Here is an 18,056-nt window from a genome sequence, read left to right as displayed (position 1 = left end):
AAGCATGAGACAGTTCCTAAGGGTTTATTTCTTTGGCACAAAGAGGACAGTCAGTCTAGACAAGTGAGGCTTATCACTCCACATTGGAGAGTCTGGGGCACCTGCTCCCTGTTCCTCATGCCCAAATCCATGCACATCCACCCTGTATTCCGTATAGGACATGGCCTCTGTGCAAAATACTGGCTGAAAAAAAAATAGAAATATTAAAAACAAAAAACGGGGTGGGGTGGGTTCACACCTGGCTGTCCCTAGGAACTGTGGTCCAGTGGAGGCCTGGGGATGCCATTTATTTATTTTTTATTTTTTATTTTTTGAGACAGAGTCTCTCGATACTTGTCACCCAGGCTGGGGTGCAATGGCGTGGTCTCGGCTGACTGCAACCTCTGCCTTCCGGGTTAAAGCAATTCTTCAGCTTCAGCCTCCCTAGTAGCTGGGACTATGCACATGCCACCACACCCGGCTTTTTTTTTTTTTTAAAGTAGATACGGGGTTTCACTATGTTGGCCAGGCTGGTTTCAAACTCCTGACCTCGTGATCCACCCGCCTCAGCCTCCCAAAGAGCTGGGATTACAGGCATGAGCCACCGCACCAGGCCAGGATGCCCATTTTTTTAAAGGCTCAACTGTCCCAGTAGGCCATGCCTTGTGTGCATCGGGCAGGGTCCTGGCCCTGTGTCAGGACCGATCCTCAAAGCTCGATAGTATCACTGGAAGCGCTGCGGGATTCCCCGGACTTGCCGCGCGGCTGGACCTCTCCCGGGCCGTCCCCGGGCCGAGCAGCTGTAGAGTCGGCGACCGGGGTCGGGGCAGGCAGTAGCTGCACAGTGCTGGGTAACTCATCTAGGGGCAGACTGTCCACCGACGACAGCCCATGGCGCCAGGGGTTCCAACTGATCTTGAGTGAACCCCTGGAGAAACTGTCCAGGGAGCTGCCAGAAGCCGCCGCGGCCGCCCCGTCGGGCTCGTCCACTACGTGCCGTGGGACCGGCCCGCGCACGCGCACATCACTGAGCGACCTGCAGCGGTAGCGGAGGAGCGTGGAGCCTGCGTCGTCTAACTCGGCTTTGGGGTGGCTGCCCCGGCGCGGCCGCAGAGCGCCTCCAGGCGGCGGGGAAGCCAGGCCGCGGAGGCCGCAGCGCTGGAACACACTGTGTCGCACCAGGTGCTCGCGGAAGAGTGCGGCGTCGATGCTGCGGCTCAGGTTGATGGGTGAGGGCGGCCGCAGATCCAGCTCGCTCAGCGATGGCGCCGGACCTACACCATTGCGGGACAATCCCGGGTCACCCTGGGGTCCGCGACCCAACGACGCAGCCGAGCCCCAGGCGCCTGAACTAGGTGTGGCCAGCTGCCCACTCTCCGCCGGGTTGCGGATGAGGCTCTTGCTGATGTCCAAGCCGCCTGCACCAATGCCGCTGGGCCCCGCGTAGCAGTTATTGGGACGCTCGGGCACCTCGCTCTTGCCCGATGGCGCCGGGCACGCCAGACGCATCAGCTTAGCCCAGCAAGCGTGCTCCGTGGGCGGCCTGGGTCTCGCGGCAGCCACCGCGGCCAGCGCCAGGGTGAGCGCCCAAGTCAGCTCCAGGAGGCGCAGCCAGAAGTGGACACCCCACCAGGCCCACGAGAAGCGGCCCACGCGGCCTGGGCCCGGGTACAGCCAGAGCGCGGCCGCCAGCTGCAAGCCGCTGGCCAGCAGCCCCAGCGCGCCCGCCACAGCCAACAGCCGAGGGCCAGGGCTGGCATCCCAGCCCCGCGGCCCATCCAGCAGGCGGCGACGGCACAGGCAGAGAGTGCCTAGAGCCACGGCCGCGCCCCAGGCGCACGACAAGCCCTGCGTCAGGAGGTTGAGTGCAGACCATGGGGACAGCAGGTCTGTTGCTAGCAAACCCACACCATGCACCAACGCCACTGCTCCCAGCAGGAGTGGGTTTTGCAGTGGTGGCGGCAGCCCCACGCCCAGGCCGAGCAGCGTCAGGGCGGCCAGCGCTGTGAGCAGCAAGGGAAAGGGCAGGTTGTAGAGCACCAGGCCAGCGCGAACGCCCAGCCGCGCCTGCGAGCCGTAAGGGTCGGTCAGCATATAGGCGGATCGCAGCCCCGAAGCCACCAACACCAGCACCGCGGCCACCAATGCCAGCCGGGGCCCTGACGGGGCAGCTGCCAGCGCAGCCAGTGCCAACAACGCGGGCAGCAGAAAGAGCACCCCAACCCCGTAGACGTGCAGCTCCCAGGAGAAACTCAGCACCCGCCGCAGGGGTCCCCAGCGTAGCGGGGGTGCAGTGGCATTGGCTGGGGGGCTGGAGGCCGGAGCTGAAGCCATGGAGCTGGCTGAAGGCTCCGGAGGGGGGGGTTGGCCCAGGGCTCGCTGCGTGGTGACTCGAATGAGGCCCCGGCGTGACGTCGAGGGGGCCTGGACTGGGGGTGCTGGGGGATGGCTTTGGGGGCGCCCCGGCCACTCCTCGGCTTCATCTGCAATGATAACAATATTAAAATAGCCCTTTGAAAAGTGCTTTTGATTTTCTATCATCCTCTAGTGTGGTTGGCAAGTCATTTAACTTTTCCAAGCAAATCTGCAAAATGGAGATAACAGCATCTGCCTAACTGGGTTGTAGAGAAGACAGCATGGTGCCCAACACCCAATAAGTGTTAAGTGGGTGTCAGCTATCATTTTTATTAAATGCTGCTATCAGGGAAGTAGTACCCCAGCAGTTCAACACATGGGCTGCATATTAGAATCATCTGGAGACCAAGGAATAATAATTTCTTGGGACATGGCTTAGGCATTGGAATTGCTTTTTTTGTTTTGTTTTGTTTTGTTTTGAGACAGGTTCTCACTCTGTCACCCAGGCCAATGTGCAGTGGTGCAATGAGGGCTCACTACAGTCTTGACCTCTAGGTCAAGCGATCTCCCACCTCAGCCTCCAGAATAGCTGGGACTACAGGCACACACCACCACGCCCAACTAATTTTTTTTTTTTTTTGGTTCTAAACATATCCATGTCACATATTAGAACATTCTAGTCCCAAAAGGGCAAATGACTTCTCCCAGATTCCCCAGTGATAGGAGTTTATTATCCTAGGTTGTTTGAAGGAAGCCCCGGGAGACTCCAGGTGATTGTCTCCATTTATTCCCCTCCCTCCACCTCCATACACCCCCAACAAAGGTTCTCAGTTACTAAACAGAACATTCCCCTCTCCCCATACTCCAGCCATGCCCTCACCTGGCTGCAGGGTCCCCATGGGGCTCTCTGTTCGGTTTGCAGCTGGGCCAGGGTCTGAGGGACCAGGGATGAGGGACTTGGGGGTGCCTGGGAGCTCCACAGCTCCTCTCACCCGCTGCGGGGAGATGGGGTCTGCTCCATTCATTGCTGCTATCTCTGAAATGACAAAGCAGTCATCACCGTACCTGACCCTCCTACAGTCCTCAAAACCTAATCCCTCAGGATTGAGGCACAATCACCCTCATTTGCCACAATGAGGAAAATGAGACCTAGAGGGACCAAGGGTCAAACAGAACTGAGGCATCCAGTTCCCCCGGAACATCATTCAGCACCCTCACTGATACCCACCTGGCTTGGACTGCCCATCAGGAGCCTCTGAGGCAGGAGGAGCCATGGGCTGGGGTCCTGGTGAATCCTTAACGTCAGGGAGGTCACCCTGCTTAGGCAGGGAACCTGGGGAGCTGACTTCCCAGGCCCCTTCAGCTCCAGCCCTCTTGGGGGTCTCAACCGGCAGCTCCTCAACAGGAGGAAGGCTTCTGGCCAATGCCAAGTCTGGCTGGCCCCCTGGTTCCTGTGAGTAGGCCACCTCAGCGGGGGGTACCGAGCCAACATCAGGGCCTGCTGGATCCTGCTGGGTGAAGAAGGGGCCTTGAGCTGCCTCCTGGAAGTCCGGGAAGTCCTCCGCAAACCCACCCTGTCCTTCCAGCACTGGCCTCTTGACAGTGTCTGAGTGGGGAACGAGCATGTGGGGTGGGCCCTGGTGGTCTGAGGGAGAAGTAGGTGGGACCTGGCTCTTGGTTTTGGCCTTCAGACCCTCATCTCTAGGTGGCCGCTGTCCCTTTTGGCCTCCATGCTGTAGGGAGGGAGGAACTGTGGCTACCCTGAGTTGAAGTCTGGGAGTTGTGGGGATGAAAGTAAGATGAGGGGGACCCACTGGGTGGGGAGCCACTGCTTCTTGCTCCAGAAGCTCTTGTGAGTCCAGAGGTGCTGTCCAGCCATGGGAACTTGGCCCTGGAGCCATCTGGAGGTCATCAGTTACTGAGAGTCGTTCTCTCTGAGCTCCAGGGGCTGCTTTGGGCACATACAGGGCTGGGCCAAGGGGAGAGGCCATAGGCTTCTCAGGCATCTCTGCAGCAGGGGCGCGGTGGACATCAGAGTTCCTGTGACTCTCAGCTCTGTGGTTCTCCCAGAAGACGTCTAAGTCCTGGGGCTCTGAGGCCACAGAACCCTTGGGGTGGGCTCCATGGATCATAGGGGTTTCAGAGTTTTCAAGTGGCCTGGGAAAGCCCCTGCCCAGGGCAGGGCCAGTCCCCAGGAGCGGCAACAGCAACAACAGCAGGAGGCCACATATACAGCCCCATGGGCTGGAGGCCATGGTCTACTCCGATGCCTGGGCCTAGAGCCCCCACCTTCCAGTCCTCACTGGATGAGCCTAAAAAAAAAAAAAAAAAAAAAAACAGGGGGAATGACATGTGAGGGCTGAGGGTCTCCATGGCTTCCTCAAGGGGTTGGCAGGAAGGAAGGGCAACACAAGGCAGCAACTTCTCTGCTTTTAAAACTGCTGGATGTGGCACTTGCCCTGCCTCAAAACCTTCAGCGGCCTCCATTTCCCTCAGGAGAGAACACAAGCTCCTCTCCTGGCCTGCCAAGACTGGCCACCACAGGCCATTCATCTGTCCTCCAACACCCGCTGGACTGTGTGATTCCCAAGCCTTTGCTGCTGCTGCTCTCTCAGCAGGGAATGCTCTCTCCCTTCTCCTTCACTTGCTGAAACCTTGTTCTTTTTTTTCTTTTCTTTCTTTCTTTTTTTTGAGACAGAGTCTTGCTCCGTCACTCAGGCTGAAGTGCAGTGGCGTGATCTCGGCTCACTGTAACCTCTGCCTCCCGGATTCAAGTGATTCTCCTGCCTCAGCCTCTTGAGTAGCTGGGGCTACAGGTGTGTGCCACCACACCTGGCTAATTTTTATATTTTTAGTAGAGATGGAGTTTCACCATATTGGCCAGCCTGGTCTCGAACTCCTGACCTCAGGTGATCTGCCCATCTCAGCCTCCTAAAGTGCTGGGATTACAGGCGTGAGGCACTGCACCCAGCCTGAAATCCTATTCCTAAAAGCCCACTTCAAAAATAAGACAGGTGGAGAGGGAGAGGAGGATGCACCTGCCTTTGGGGAGGGGCCTAAGTTTGAATCCCAATGTCTTCATTTCCTGGGGGAGTCATTTTACCTCTCTGCATTATAGTTTTCCAATCAGCAAAATGGGGATAATAAGCATCCCTGACTTGGGGGAGCTCTTACAAGACTTAACAAAACATTTACAGGCAAGGTCCATACCCGGTGCTTGAAAAGCATGAGAACCATTTCACTTTTCCCTCTGTTCAAAAAGCTTTCTGTCTCTCCATTCCTCTTAACTATTTCAACAAGTAATTTGAACACACACTATGTGCCAGGCCCTGAGAATAAAGCAGTGAACAAGACTGACAAGATTGCCCTCATGAACGGCATTCTAGGGGAGAGACAGACAATACATAATTTTAAATAAGGTGAGCTATGAAGAAAATAAAACAGGGCTAAGAGATGTATGAGAGGCCATTTACACAGGAGGTACCAGGATGTCCTCTCTGAGGTGACATTTAAGCTAAATGCTGAATAAGAAGGAGTCAGCTGTTTGAAGATTTGGGGGAAAGGCATTTGGCAGAGGGAACAGAAAGGTCAGAGGCTCCGAGGCAGGAATGAGCTGGGTGAATTCAAGAAATAAGAACAGGAGTATGGGCCAGGCACGGTGGCTGACACCTATGATCCCAGCACTTTGGGAGGCCAAGGCTGGTGGATCATCTGAGGCCAGGAGTTCAAGACCAGCCTGAACAACATGTTGAACACTCGTCTCTACTAAAAATACAAAAATTAGCTGGATGCGGTGGCAGGTGCCTGTAGTCCCAGCTACTTGGGAGGCTGAGGCAGGAGAATGGCTTGAACCCAGGAGGCAGAGGTTGCAGCGAGCTAAGATTGTGCCACTGCACTCCAGCCTGGGAGACAGAGTAAGACTCTAACTAAATAAAAAAAAAAGAACAGGAGGATTGCGGCTGAAGCACAGAAAATGAAAATCAGGAAGGCGGGAGCAAGGTCACAGGTGCCTTGTAGGCCTTGACACGGCACCTGAATTTTATTCCACATGCTACAGGGAGCTAGAGGGGATGGGAAGCACGGGGATGACAAAGCCTTATTTGTGTTTTAAAAAGCAGAGAGAGGCTGGGTACCGTGGCTCACACCTGTAATCCCAATGCTTTGGGAGGCCGAGGCGGGTGGATTGTTTGAGGTCAGGAGTTCGAGACCAGCCTGTCCAACATGGGGAAACCCCATCTCTACTAAAAATAAAAACATTAGCCGAGTATGGTGGTATGGGCCTCTGATCCCGGCTACTTGGGAGGCTGAGGCAGGAGAATCACTTCAACCCAGGAGGTGGAGGTTACAGTGAGCCAAGATTGTACCACCACGCACTCCAACCTGGGCAACAGAGCAAGACTCCGTCTCAAAACAAAAACAAAAAAAAGTGGAGAGAGAGGCCAGTGTAAACAGCCAGGTAAGATGGGATGGTGGCTTGTTTCAGCTTGGCCATTCCTCTTTCCGCCTTCCTTCTCTGACCTTCCTGGGCACTTGTCACCCTAGCCTCATTCTGTAATAATCTCCTGCCTCTTGTTTCAAACCTGCGGCCTCCAGTATATACTTAGTCCCAGGTGGCTATCCCCCAAATTTTCCTGTTCCTGAGAGCCTCTTGGTGAGCCAGGGAGGCAGGAAGGGGCCCCACCACCAGGAGACGGTGCCTGGGGGCTGCAAGAGCTGAAGCCTGGGTGTGTTTAGGGGAAGAGGTCCTGCTCTTTTCCTCTCTGGGAAGCAGGTGTCCCCAAAGCTTCCTGGCTCTTAACCCGTGGTGGCTCACAGACACCTCGAAAAGCCACTGAAAACCTCAGGTGCTCTCCCGGGGAAAAGATCCAGGCTCACCAAAAGTTGTGGACAATTTCAAGGAATTCAAAGACCTCTGAGACCCATCCTCCAAACTCGAGTTTAGACTCTGTCTTAAAGCCTTGTTAGTTCATTTCTCAAACACTCACGGAGCCCCACTGGTGGCTCCTGGTCCAGACTAGGTGCTGGGGGTCCAGAGACAGGGCTCAGCTCCAGGATTGGGAGTAGGCAGGGGTGTGCTGAGAGGCCCCTAACACAGGTACTGGCTAAAAACAGTGCTCCCGTGTTCAGCTCTACCCCAGTTAGGCTTCTGTGCTAAGCTTAGCAACATGTCATTCCACCGTCCCAATACGAGGTGTGGGAATAACTACTTCACAGGGGGGAGAAACTGGGGTTCAGAGAGGGTAAGCAACTCCCCCAAGGTCACACAGCCAGCTGAGTGGACACAATCAGGGTTGTGATGCCCTCGGAGGCTCATCTTGTGCAGAGTCCAACAAGCGTTGCTGAGAAGACAGCTGAGAGGAGCCTCTGAAGATAAACATGCCATCTACCCACCACCGCCAACCGAAGAGATGTGGGCACCTGCGGACAAGGCGGCGGCTTGCCCAGCCCTGGGCTCCCACTGCTGGAGAGGCTGTGGGGGTGGGGGATCTCTCTGCCGCAGGGACTGGGGAGAGGCCGGCGTAGGGACAGGGCGAGGCCGCTGCGGGGGAGCCTCGGAGCTGGTCCATCTCGGGTTACCTCTCCTCCTCCTCCTCCTCCTCCTCCTCCTCCTCCGTCTCCTCTCTCCCTGGCTCCGCGCCTTCCCGCAGTGTCCAGGATGGGGGTGGGCGTCGTGTAGGCCTGGTCGCCCGCGCCCGCGAGCGGGGCAGCAGGCCACGATCCCCGCTGGGGCCCCGCCATCGCCCCCTCCCTGGGCCAGCTCCTCACCTGCGCGCCGCAGCCCCCGCGTTCACCTTGCGCGCGTCTCTGCAGCCGCTCGCCGCGCCGCATCCTCCGAGATGCTCAGACTCGGCTAACAGAGCCCGGCGCTGCCGATCGCAAGCCCGCCCACAGGAGCGCAGCCCTGCTTAACTCTTTCCCCTTAGGGGTGGACTCTTCTCCCAGCCCTGACTTGCCCTCGCTCAGGGATTCTCAGGGCTCAGAGTGGAAGCGAGGTCACCTCTGAGGGATGTGGAAATGCCTTCTGCAGCATCCCTGAAAGCGAGGCAGCTAGCCTCTGCTTGCATACCTCATGGGACGGGGAGCTCACTTCCTCCTTATCTATATCCCTATATCTTTTTAGGTAAATCCTACCTGCAGCTCGGCGTGTATCCTTCAGATCCTTTTCAATGCACAGTTACATATACATATTAAATAGAAATGACATCATACTGTACACGTTTTTGTTTTTGTTTTGTTGTTGAGACGGAGTCTTGCTCTGTTGCCCAGGCTGGAGTGCAGTGGTGTGATCTAGGCTCACGGCAACCTCCGTCTCCCAGGTTCAAGCGATTCTCCTTCCTCCGCCTCCCTGGTAGCTGGGATGATAGGCATGCACCACCACGCCCGGCTAATTTTTATATTTTTAGTAGAGACGGGGTTTCACCTCGTTGGCCAGGCTGGTCTCCAGCTCCTGACCTCAGGTGATCAGCCTGCCTTGGCTCCCCAAAGTGTTGGGATTACAAGCGTGAGCCACCGTGCCCAGCCACTGTAATTCCCCTTTCTCTCTTTCAGTTTGCAATATATTCTAGTACATTTTTCATGTAAATATCTATAGATCTAATATCTTGTATCCACTGTTGAGAATTCCAGCATATGGTCAGCTAGCTAGTGTTCTTTATCCTGACCCCTGTGATTGGACACAGGTTGTTTCTAGCCTTTGACTAGCAGGGATAATGGAGCAGGAGCCACCCTTGCAGAGACCTCATTGTGCCTTGTGCACAGGTGCACCTACCAGATAATTGCCTAGCTTAGGCATGGTAGTCAAACCTACGAGTCTGCACATTTTCAGGGCTGGTAGACACTGTCAAAATGTTCCTGGTCTTTCTTTGAACACCTCTTGATATACTAAACATTCACTGCTAGGCTCAACTCATTAAGGGAAATCCACACAAGAAACATATGTGATTATAAAAAACGAGGTACGGCTGGGTGCAGTGACTCACACCTGTACTCCCAGCCCTTTGGGAAGCCTAGACAGGAGGATCGTTTTGAACCTAGGAGTTCAAGACCAGCATGGGCAAGATGGTGAGATCTTTTTTAACTTTTAAAAATTAAAAAAAAAGAAAAAAAAATGGGGCCGGGCACGGTGGCTCAAGCCTGTAATCCCAGCACTTTGGGAGGCCGAGGAGGGTGGATCACAAGGTCAAGAGATTGAGACCATCCTGGTCAACATGGTGAAACCCCGTCTCTACTAAAACTACAAAAAATTAGCTGGGCATGGTGGTGTGTGCCTGTAATCCCAGCTACTCAGGAGGCTGAGGCAGGAGAATTGCCTGAACCCAGGAGGTGGAGGTTGCGGTGAGCCAAGATCGCGCCATTGCACTCCAGCCTGGGTAACAAGAGTAAAACTCTGCCTCAAAAAAAAAAAAAAAAAAAAAAAAAAAAAAAAAAAAACCACTAGCCGGGCATGGTGGTGCATGGCTGTAGTCCTACCTTCTCTGGAGGCTGAGGCAGGAGGATCACTTGAGCCCAAGGGGTCAAGGCTGCAGTGAGCTATGGTTACTGGAGTGCATTGACCACTCTGTCCATTGACCACAAGCCATGTCACTGGAGTGCACTGACCACTGCCCTCCAGCCTGGGCAACAGAGCAAGACTGTCACAAAAAAGGGAAAAAAAAAGAAAATTCGGCTTGTGTGATGGCTCATGCCTGTATTCCCAGCACTTTGGGAGGCCAAGGCTGGAGGATTGCCTGAGCCCAGGAGTTCAAGACCAGCCTGGGCAAAATGTCAAAACTCCATTTCTACCAAAAAAATTTTTAAAAAGTAGCCAAGTGTGGTGGTGGGTACCTGGGTCCCAGCTACTCAGGAGGGTTAGGTGGGAGGATCACTTCAGGAGGCAGAAGTTGCAGTGAGCCAAGATTGCACCACTGCACTCTAGCCTGGGTGACAGAAAGAGACCCTGTATCAGATAAAAAAAATTAACTAAAAAAAAAAAAAATTCTTCCCAGGGCTAAGCTACCATCTCCCTCCCAGTGGCTTCCTACCTCTGGCTCACAGCAAAGCAATACTTGGCCCCCAGTTGTGTCCGGCGCGCTGCCGTTTGAAGACTATTCCATCCCTAAAGGCTGGTAAATGGTGGGGTCTGCATCCAGCTCTTTGACTCTGGGAGAGAGTGCAGGCCTCACCCATTTCGCCACATCACCTGACCAGCTGTTTTTCTTGTTGGAGCGTCTTCAGAATTGGAAAGGCATCTCTCCTTTCTCTGGAGTCTTCTTTCTCCAGGACAAACCCTCCCAGTTTTTCAGCTGTTCCTTGCAAGACAGGATTCTGGGTTCTTACCACATGGCATCTCTTCTCTGTTTGCTTCTTATCAGCTCAACAACGTCCCCCTGAAAGTCGGACTCTTGGAACTGAACCTAGTTGGGAGTAAAGCTGAACTTTCACCTCTCTTTTCCAGGATTCTACTCCATTCACATGGCCTCAAACTGAATTTCTAGCAGCAGCTTCACTTTGTTACCCAATTGATTTGGCAGTATGGTCTTCCCATCTCTTCATGTACAACTGGTTTATTGACTCTTAATGTAGGATTATCCAGCTGTTTGTTGCTTATCTTGTTAGATCTAGCCAGTTGTTCCAATCTTGTAGTAAGTGAACTGGATCCCGATTCTACGTATAATACCGAATTGACATTTTGGAGGGTTGTGCAATAACCATTTCCCTTCCTGACAGCATCCTAACGTCCTTTGGGGGACCTGTATCTTTTCCCCTGTGGGCAGTCTTGGCTGGAAGGCAGTCCTAGGGCCCCCTACAGAAGCTGAGGAGTCTGGATTCTTCTTCTCACTTTCTCTTGTGAACTCTCTGGGAGCCTCCTTTGGATCTCCTCCACAGGCTCGGAGCTGGCTCGGTTCCCTTCCTCAGTTTCTCATGAGGAGGGCAGGTGTGTGAATGCCTAACCTCCCAGTCCATGCAGGGCCATGTGTCTGCTTGCTGGCTGCCCTCTTTGGAACCAGGGGCCCCAATCTCAAAGTATCTAAACCATCAACCAGCAGGGGTTCTGAGATTCCAAACAAAGGCAAGAGAGATTAGGATCCCTTTGGCCAGAGGCCAAGGTGAAAGCTGATCCTACGGAAAGAGGTGGAGGTGAATGTAAGTAGGGAACACGAGGCGCAGGTGTGGATGGGGAGTATTTCAGCTCCAGATGGAGCTCCCAGCCTCCTTCTGGAGACTCTGGGATGGCGGGGATAAAAGATGACTCCATGTATAAAAGGGGTGGTCAGTATCTCCTGTTTACCAAGCACTTGTTCTGCCAAAAACTATGCTACACACCATTACTCTTTTTTTTTTTTTTTTTTTTTTTTTTTTTTTTTTTTTTTTTTTTGAGACGGAGTTTCGCTGTTGTTACCCAGGCTGGAGTGCAATGGCGCGATCTCGGCTCACCGCAACCTCCGCCCCCTGGGTTCAGGCAATTCTCCTGCCTCAGCCTCCGGAGTAGGTGGGATTACAGGCACGTGCCACCATGCCCAGCTAATTTTTTGCATCTTTAGTAGAGACGGGGTTTCACCATGTTGACCAGGATGGTCTTGATCTCTTGACCTCGTGATCCACCCGCCTCGGCCTCCCAAAGTGCTGGGATTACAGGCTTGAGCCACCGCGCCCGGCCTACCATTACTCTTTTTAAGTCCTCATGACAACCCTATGTGTTATGTTTTTCATTATGCAGCTGGCAAGCTGAAGCTCAGAGTTCAATCACTTGTTAAAGGTCATGCAGCAACTAAGGGGCCAGGCCGCAGGTCTGACTTCAGAACTAGTGCTCCTTTTTTTTTTTTTTTTTTGAGATGGAGTCTTGCTTTTGTATTTTTAGTAGAGACAGGGTTTTGTGATGTTGGCCAGGCTGGTCTCAAACTCTTGGCCTCATGTGATCTGCCCACCTCGGCCTCCGAAAATGGTAGGACTGTAGGCGTGAGCCACTGCGCCCGGCCAGAACAGGTGCTGTTAATAGTGGTGACACCCTCCTACCCCTCTGGAAGAACCTCAGAGAGGAAAGTGGGGGACATGGAAACCTCAGGCCTTCCAGGCAGCCCATTAGGAGTTAATTGAGTCCATGAATTTGGAGTTAATTGAGTCCATAAAACTAGGTCCTCCCGTTTGGATCTCTGTTGTCTTCAAACCAACAGGGCTGGAAGTTGTTGTGACCTCCCAGGGAAAGAGACAGAGGAAAAGGCAAAGATGGGGCTGGCAATGATGAAATCTGCTGCTCAGACAAAGCCCAGGACAGCTGGCTGGCATTTTCATTCTGGCCAGTGGCTCTGGCAGGCACGAGCAAATAAACAAAAGGCAGAACAGGTAGGAGAGAGTACAGGCTGGCCAACCTTCTCTGTGCTCTGCCCACTGTCCTGAACTCTGAGGGTACGGGAAGTTATACTCTTTTACTAAACTGGCCAAATTCTGCCTGAAGGGTTCCTGGAGTCAACCTATTCATTCTCACACTTTAGCTTCCACCAATAACAACTAAACAAACCTGATCTTTTTAAAGAGGTTTTTTTGTTTGTTTGTTTTTGTTGTTTGAGACAGACTGTCTCTCTTTTTACTCAGGCTGGAGTGCAGTGGCATGATCTCAGCTCACTGCAACCTCCACCTCCTGGGTTCAAGCCATTTTCCTGACTCAACCTCCCAAGTAGCTAGGATTACAGGCATGCACCACTGTGCCCAGCTAATTTTCCTATTTTTGGTAGAGGCAGGGTTTCACCATGTTGACCAGGCTGGTCTCGAACTTCTGACCTCAAGTAATCCGCCCTTTGCCTCCCAAAGTGCTAGGATTACAGGCATGAGCCACCGCACCTGGCCAAGGGTTATTTTTTTGTGAAATCTGATGCCACTTTAAAATCAGCAGATCCTAAATCAAGAACATGTGAAGAAAAACAGAATAAATAAATAAATAATTAATTAATTAAATTAAAAAAAATAAAATCAGATCCTTACCCCATTCCCTTTCACTCTCAATTCCCACTTTTTTTTTTATTTTGTGTGTGTGTGTGTGTGTGTGTTTTAGTATGATACATCTTCACATTTCTTTTTTTTATTTTTTATTTTTTTATTTTTTATTTTTATTTTTATTTTTTTTTTAAGAAAAAGAATAAAGAAGAGGAAGAAAGAGAAAGAGGAAGAGGGAGAGAGAATGGGGGTATTGCTTTATTGCCCGGGCTAGAATGCAATCTAAATATGGGTATGCCTATAATTGTCCTTAATAATGGAGATATAAAAGAAAATGAGGGAAGAGAATAACAAACAAGGAGCCAACCAACATTTCATTTAAACTTCTAAGTTGATATGATGTGGTACTGATCTACGTATTCCTGTATTGGATGCGTATATATTTAGGATCTTTAGCTCTTCTTGTTGTTGCATTGATCCTTTTATCATTATATAATGTCCTTCTTTGCTTCTTTTGATCTTTGTTGCTTAATTTTAACTTCTGCTTTTTATTTATTTATTTTAGCTCTCTGTTTGGTTGGTAAATCCTTCTCCATCTCTTGTTTTAAATCTTTGTGTATCCTTGAATGTGAGATGGGTCTGGATGCAGCATACTGATCAGTTTTAATTTTTTATTCAAATTGCCTGTCTGTCTTTGGATGGGGGATTTAGTCAATTTAAATTTAGAATCAATAATAATATATGTGAGTTTAATACTGCCAGTTAATATTAGCTGGCTATTTTGCCCATTAGTTGATGTAAATTCTTCATTATATTGATGCTCTTTTTGGTATTTTTTTAGAAAGGCTGATACTGTTTGTTCCTTTCTATGTGTAGTGGTTCTTTCAGAAGCTCTTGTAGAGCAGGCCTGGTGGTGATGAATTCTCTGAGTGCTTGCTTATTCACAAAAAACTTTATTTTTCCTTCACTTGTGAAGCTTAGTTTGGCTGGATGTGAAATTCTGGGTTGAAAGTTCTTTTCTTTAAGGATGTTGAATATTGGTCCCCACTCTCTTCTGGCTTGTAGGGTTTCTGCTGAGAGATCTGCTGTAAGTCTGATAGGCTTCCCTCTGTGGGTAACCTGACCTTTCTCTCTGGCTGCCCTTAGTATTTTCTCCTTCATTTCAACCCTGGTGAATCTGACGATTATGTGCCTTGGAGTTGCTGTTCTTGAGAAATATCTCTGTGGTGTTCTCTGTATTACCTGGAGTTGAATATTATCCTGCCTTACTAGGTTGGGAAAATTTTCCTGAATAATGTCCTGAAGCGTATTTTCCAGCTTGGATTCATTCTCTTCCTCACTTTCAGGTACACCTATCAAGCGTAGATTAGGTCTTTTCACATAGTCCCATATTTCTTGGAGACTTTGCTCGTTCCTTTTTATCCTTTTTTCTCTAATCTTGTCTTCTTGTTTTATTTCATTGAGTTGGTCTTCGACCTCTGATATCCTTTCTTCTGCTTGATCAATTCGGCTGTTAAAACTTGTGCATACTTCACGAAGTTCTCGTATTGTGTTTTTCAGCTCCATCAATTCACTTATATTCCTCTCTAAATTGTGTATTCTTTTTAACATTTCGTCAAATCTTTTTTCAAAGTTCTTAGTTTCTTTGGATTGGTTTAAAACAAGTTCTTTTAATTCACAGAAGTTTCTCATTATCCACATTTTGAAGCCTGCTTCTGTAATTGGAACACACTTGTTCTCCATCAAGCCTTGTTCCGTTGCTGATGAGGAACTGTGATCCCCCGTTGAGGGAGAGGCGTTCTGATCTTGGGTATTCTCAGCCTTTTTTGGCTGTTTTCTTCCCTTCGTTATAAATTTATCCATCTGTGGTCTTCGTATTTACCGTCTTTGTAATTGGTTTTCTGAGTGGACGTCCGGCTTATTGATTCTCAGCGCCGAAATCTGAGCAACCCACTGCGCCGACTAAATCAGCGGCGTTAAGATTGATGGTGCTTTTCTGACTCTGCACCAAGAACCGACGCTCCGAGGCGCCGGCAAAACCGCCTCGCCGGTCACAAGAGTCGCGCTGGCGACCCGTGGGGCTCCTCCGCTGGGAATCTCCTGGTGCGTGAGCAACAAGAATTCATGTGAAGGTATGGCGTCCTCTCGTTCTTTGCGCTTTCACTGGGAGCTACAATCCCGAGCTGCTAGTGGTCAGCCATCTTGGATCTCTCCCTCAATTCCCACTTTCTAGAAGTAATTATTTTCAACTCTTTCTGGTACTTCTGGCTATTTCTTCTGGCATTTGTCTATTTTCACATCAGATTTATGCTGCTAATGTTAATTATTTCCAGTTTTGGGGGTTAATCTATTGACTACTGTGAAGATAAAATGAAAATATAGCTCTTCTATTACTTTCCACATTTTTTTGTACTTTTTTTTTGCTATCATTAGTTTGCATTTACAATATGAGAACTGTAAAACAATTATTCACAGCTGGTTCAACAAGTGTACTGTGAGTCTAAGAATTCCCTCACTAGACATTCTGTTTCTCCTGCAGTAAGTACTGCTTGGTTTTTCATTTGCTTAATTTTCTATGCATCTGTCACTAACTCATTCCCCTTAATCTTTCTTTAAAGTGAAAAACAATCTGAAGCTTTAATTTCCCATTCAGATAACATTTTCAAAGATTCACAGAATTCTACAGAGACAACAAACATGGTTTCTTTGACAAATGAATGTCTTGAAAAAAAGGGAGGGGAAAACTGTTATGTAAGAGATTTAAGAGACATAGCAAACAAATGCCACACGGGGGCCTCATGGGGAGCCTCATTCAAACAAATCTACTGGGGAAAGGACATTTTAAGACAATTAGAGAAATACAAACACAGATTGGGTCTTAGAATATATTAAGGTATAAAGCATGTTTGTATCAGGTGAGATACATACATGCTTATAGGTTATGTGTGTTATGCTTATGGGTCTTGTGGGTCATGTGTAAAAAACTCCGTTACACCTACTATTTATGTGTGAAATGACATATTTGTGATTTACTTTTAAATATCCAACTCCCCTGCTCTCTTCACTCCCCCCACAAAAGTTATTTTGGGACATAACATTTAAAAATTCTGGGCCCAGTGCAGTGGCTCACGCCTGTAGTCCCAGCACTTCGGGAGGCAGAGGAAGGCGGATCACCTGAGGTCCGGAGTTTGCAACCAGCCTGGCCAACATGGTGAAACCCCTTCTGTACTAAAAATCCAAAAATTAGCCAGACATCTGTAATCCCAGCTACTTGGGAGGCTGAGGCATGAGAATCGCTCGAACCCGGGAGGCAGAGGTTGCAGTGAGCCGAGATCGTGCCACTGCACTCCAGCCTGGTGACAGAGCAGACTCCGTCTCAAAAAAAAAAAAAAAAAATAAATAAATAAATAAATAAAATTCTGGCAAAATAGTGATAATTATTATTATTTATAATTTTGAGACAGGGTCTCACTTGTCTCCCAGGCTGGAGTGCAGTGGTGCAATGATGGCTCACTGCAGCCTTGACCTCCTGGGCTCAAGCAATCCTTCCACCTCAGGCTCCCCAGTAGCTAGGACCACAGGCGTGTGCCACCATGCCTGGCTGATTTTTTATTTTTCATTTTCTTGTAGAGATGAGGCCTCACTATGTTGTTTAGGCTAGTCTCCAACTCCCTGCCTCAGCCTCCCAAAGTGCTTGGAATACAGGCATGAGACACTGTGTCTACCCTATTTTACTGTTTAAGAGACAGGGTCTCAATCTGTTGCCCAGGCTGGAGTGCAGTGGTACAATCATGGCTCACTGTAATCTCTACACCTGGGCTCAAGCAACCACCCTCCTACCTCAGCCTCCTGAGCAGCTGGGACTATAGGTATGTGCCACTATGCCCAGATGATTTTTTTATTCTTTGTAGACACAAGGTCTTGTTATGTTGCCAGGCCGGTCTTGAACTCCTGGCCTCAAGCAATCCTCCCACCTCAGCCTCCTAAAGTGTTGGGATTACTGGCATAAGCCACAGCAACAGGCCAGTACTTCATTGTTTTTGCTGCTGAATGACACCTCATTGTATGCATATACCATATTTTATTTATCCATCCATTAGCTGATTGACATTTGGGTTGTTTCCCAGTTTGTGGCTACTATGAATAATACTCTATGAATATTCATGTATATGTATTTGTGTGGACATGTTTTCTTTTCTTTTCTTTTTTTTTGAGACAGTCTCACTCTGTTGCCCAGTCTGTAGCCCAGGCTGGAGTGCAGTGGCGCCATCTTGGCTTACTGCAACATCTACCCCCCAGGTTTAAGCAATTCTCCTGCCTCAGCCTCCTGAGTGGCTGGGGCTACAGGAGGCTCAAACCAACTCGCCTCATTCTCCCAAAGTGCTGGGATTACAGGCATGAACCAACGCACCCAACCTGGACATATGTTTCCTTTCTTTATCTTTTTTTTGAGATGGAGTCTTGCCCTATCACCCAGGATGGAGTGCAATGGTGCGATCTCAGCTCACTGCAACCTGAGCCTCTCAGGTTCAAGTGATTCTCCTGCCTTAACCTCCTGAGTAGCTAGGATTACAGGCATGCACCACCACGCCCAGCTAATTTTTTTCTTCTTTAGTGGAGACAGGTTTTTACCATGTTGGCCAGGCTGGTCTCGAACTCTTGACCTCATGATCCACCCACCTCAGCCTCCCAAAGTGCTGCGATTACAGGCATGAGCCACCATGCCCAGCCAATATGTTTTCACTTCTCTTGGGTATATATCTATTTAGGAGTGGAACTGCTGAGTCATATGAAAACTCTACATTTAAACTTTT

General features: G+C 50.1%; 1 protein-coding gene across 5 annotated transcripts; it reads right to left on the bottom strand.

Annotated features, from left to right (window-relative positions):
- Positions 1-8: 8 nt before the first annotated feature.
- PRRT3 (proline rich transmembrane protein 3) lies at positions 9-8,198 on the bottom strand. 5 transcript variants are annotated; one of them, XM_010337802.2, is made up of 5 exons: positions 8,101-8,165; positions 4,149-4,646; positions 3,563-3,845; positions 3,215-3,370; positions 9-2,462 (listed from the first exon to the last, which is right to left on the bottom strand). In XM_010337802.2, exons 2-5 carry the CDS (start codon positions 4,587-4,589, stop codon positions 688-690), a joined length of 2,655 nt encoding a protein of 884 aa, XP_010336104.1. In that variant the 5' UTR covers positions 4,590-4,646; positions 8,101-8,165; the 3' UTR covers positions 9-687. The 5 variants fall into 5 exon arrangements, with proteins under 5 accessions (XP_010336104.1, XP_039334687.1, XP_010336105.1 ...); XM_039478753.2 differs by having other exon boundaries at positions 3,563-3,842; XM_010337803.2 differs by lacking the exon at positions 4,149-4,646 and having other exon boundaries at positions 8,101-8,198.
- Between the last annotated feature and the right edge of the window lie 9,858 nt (positions 8,199-18,056).

Source organism: Saimiri boliviensis, chromosome 8 (genome assembly GCF_048565385.1).
Source record: "Saimiri boliviensis isolate mSaiBol1 chromosome 8, mSaiBol1.pri, whole genome shotgun sequence".
Lineage (NCBI taxonomy): Eukaryota > Metazoa > Chordata > Mammalia > Primates > Cebidae > Saimiri > Saimiri boliviensis.
Note: the sequence above shows the minus strand (reverse complement) of the source record. Positions and strands in the feature narration are given on the sequence as shown.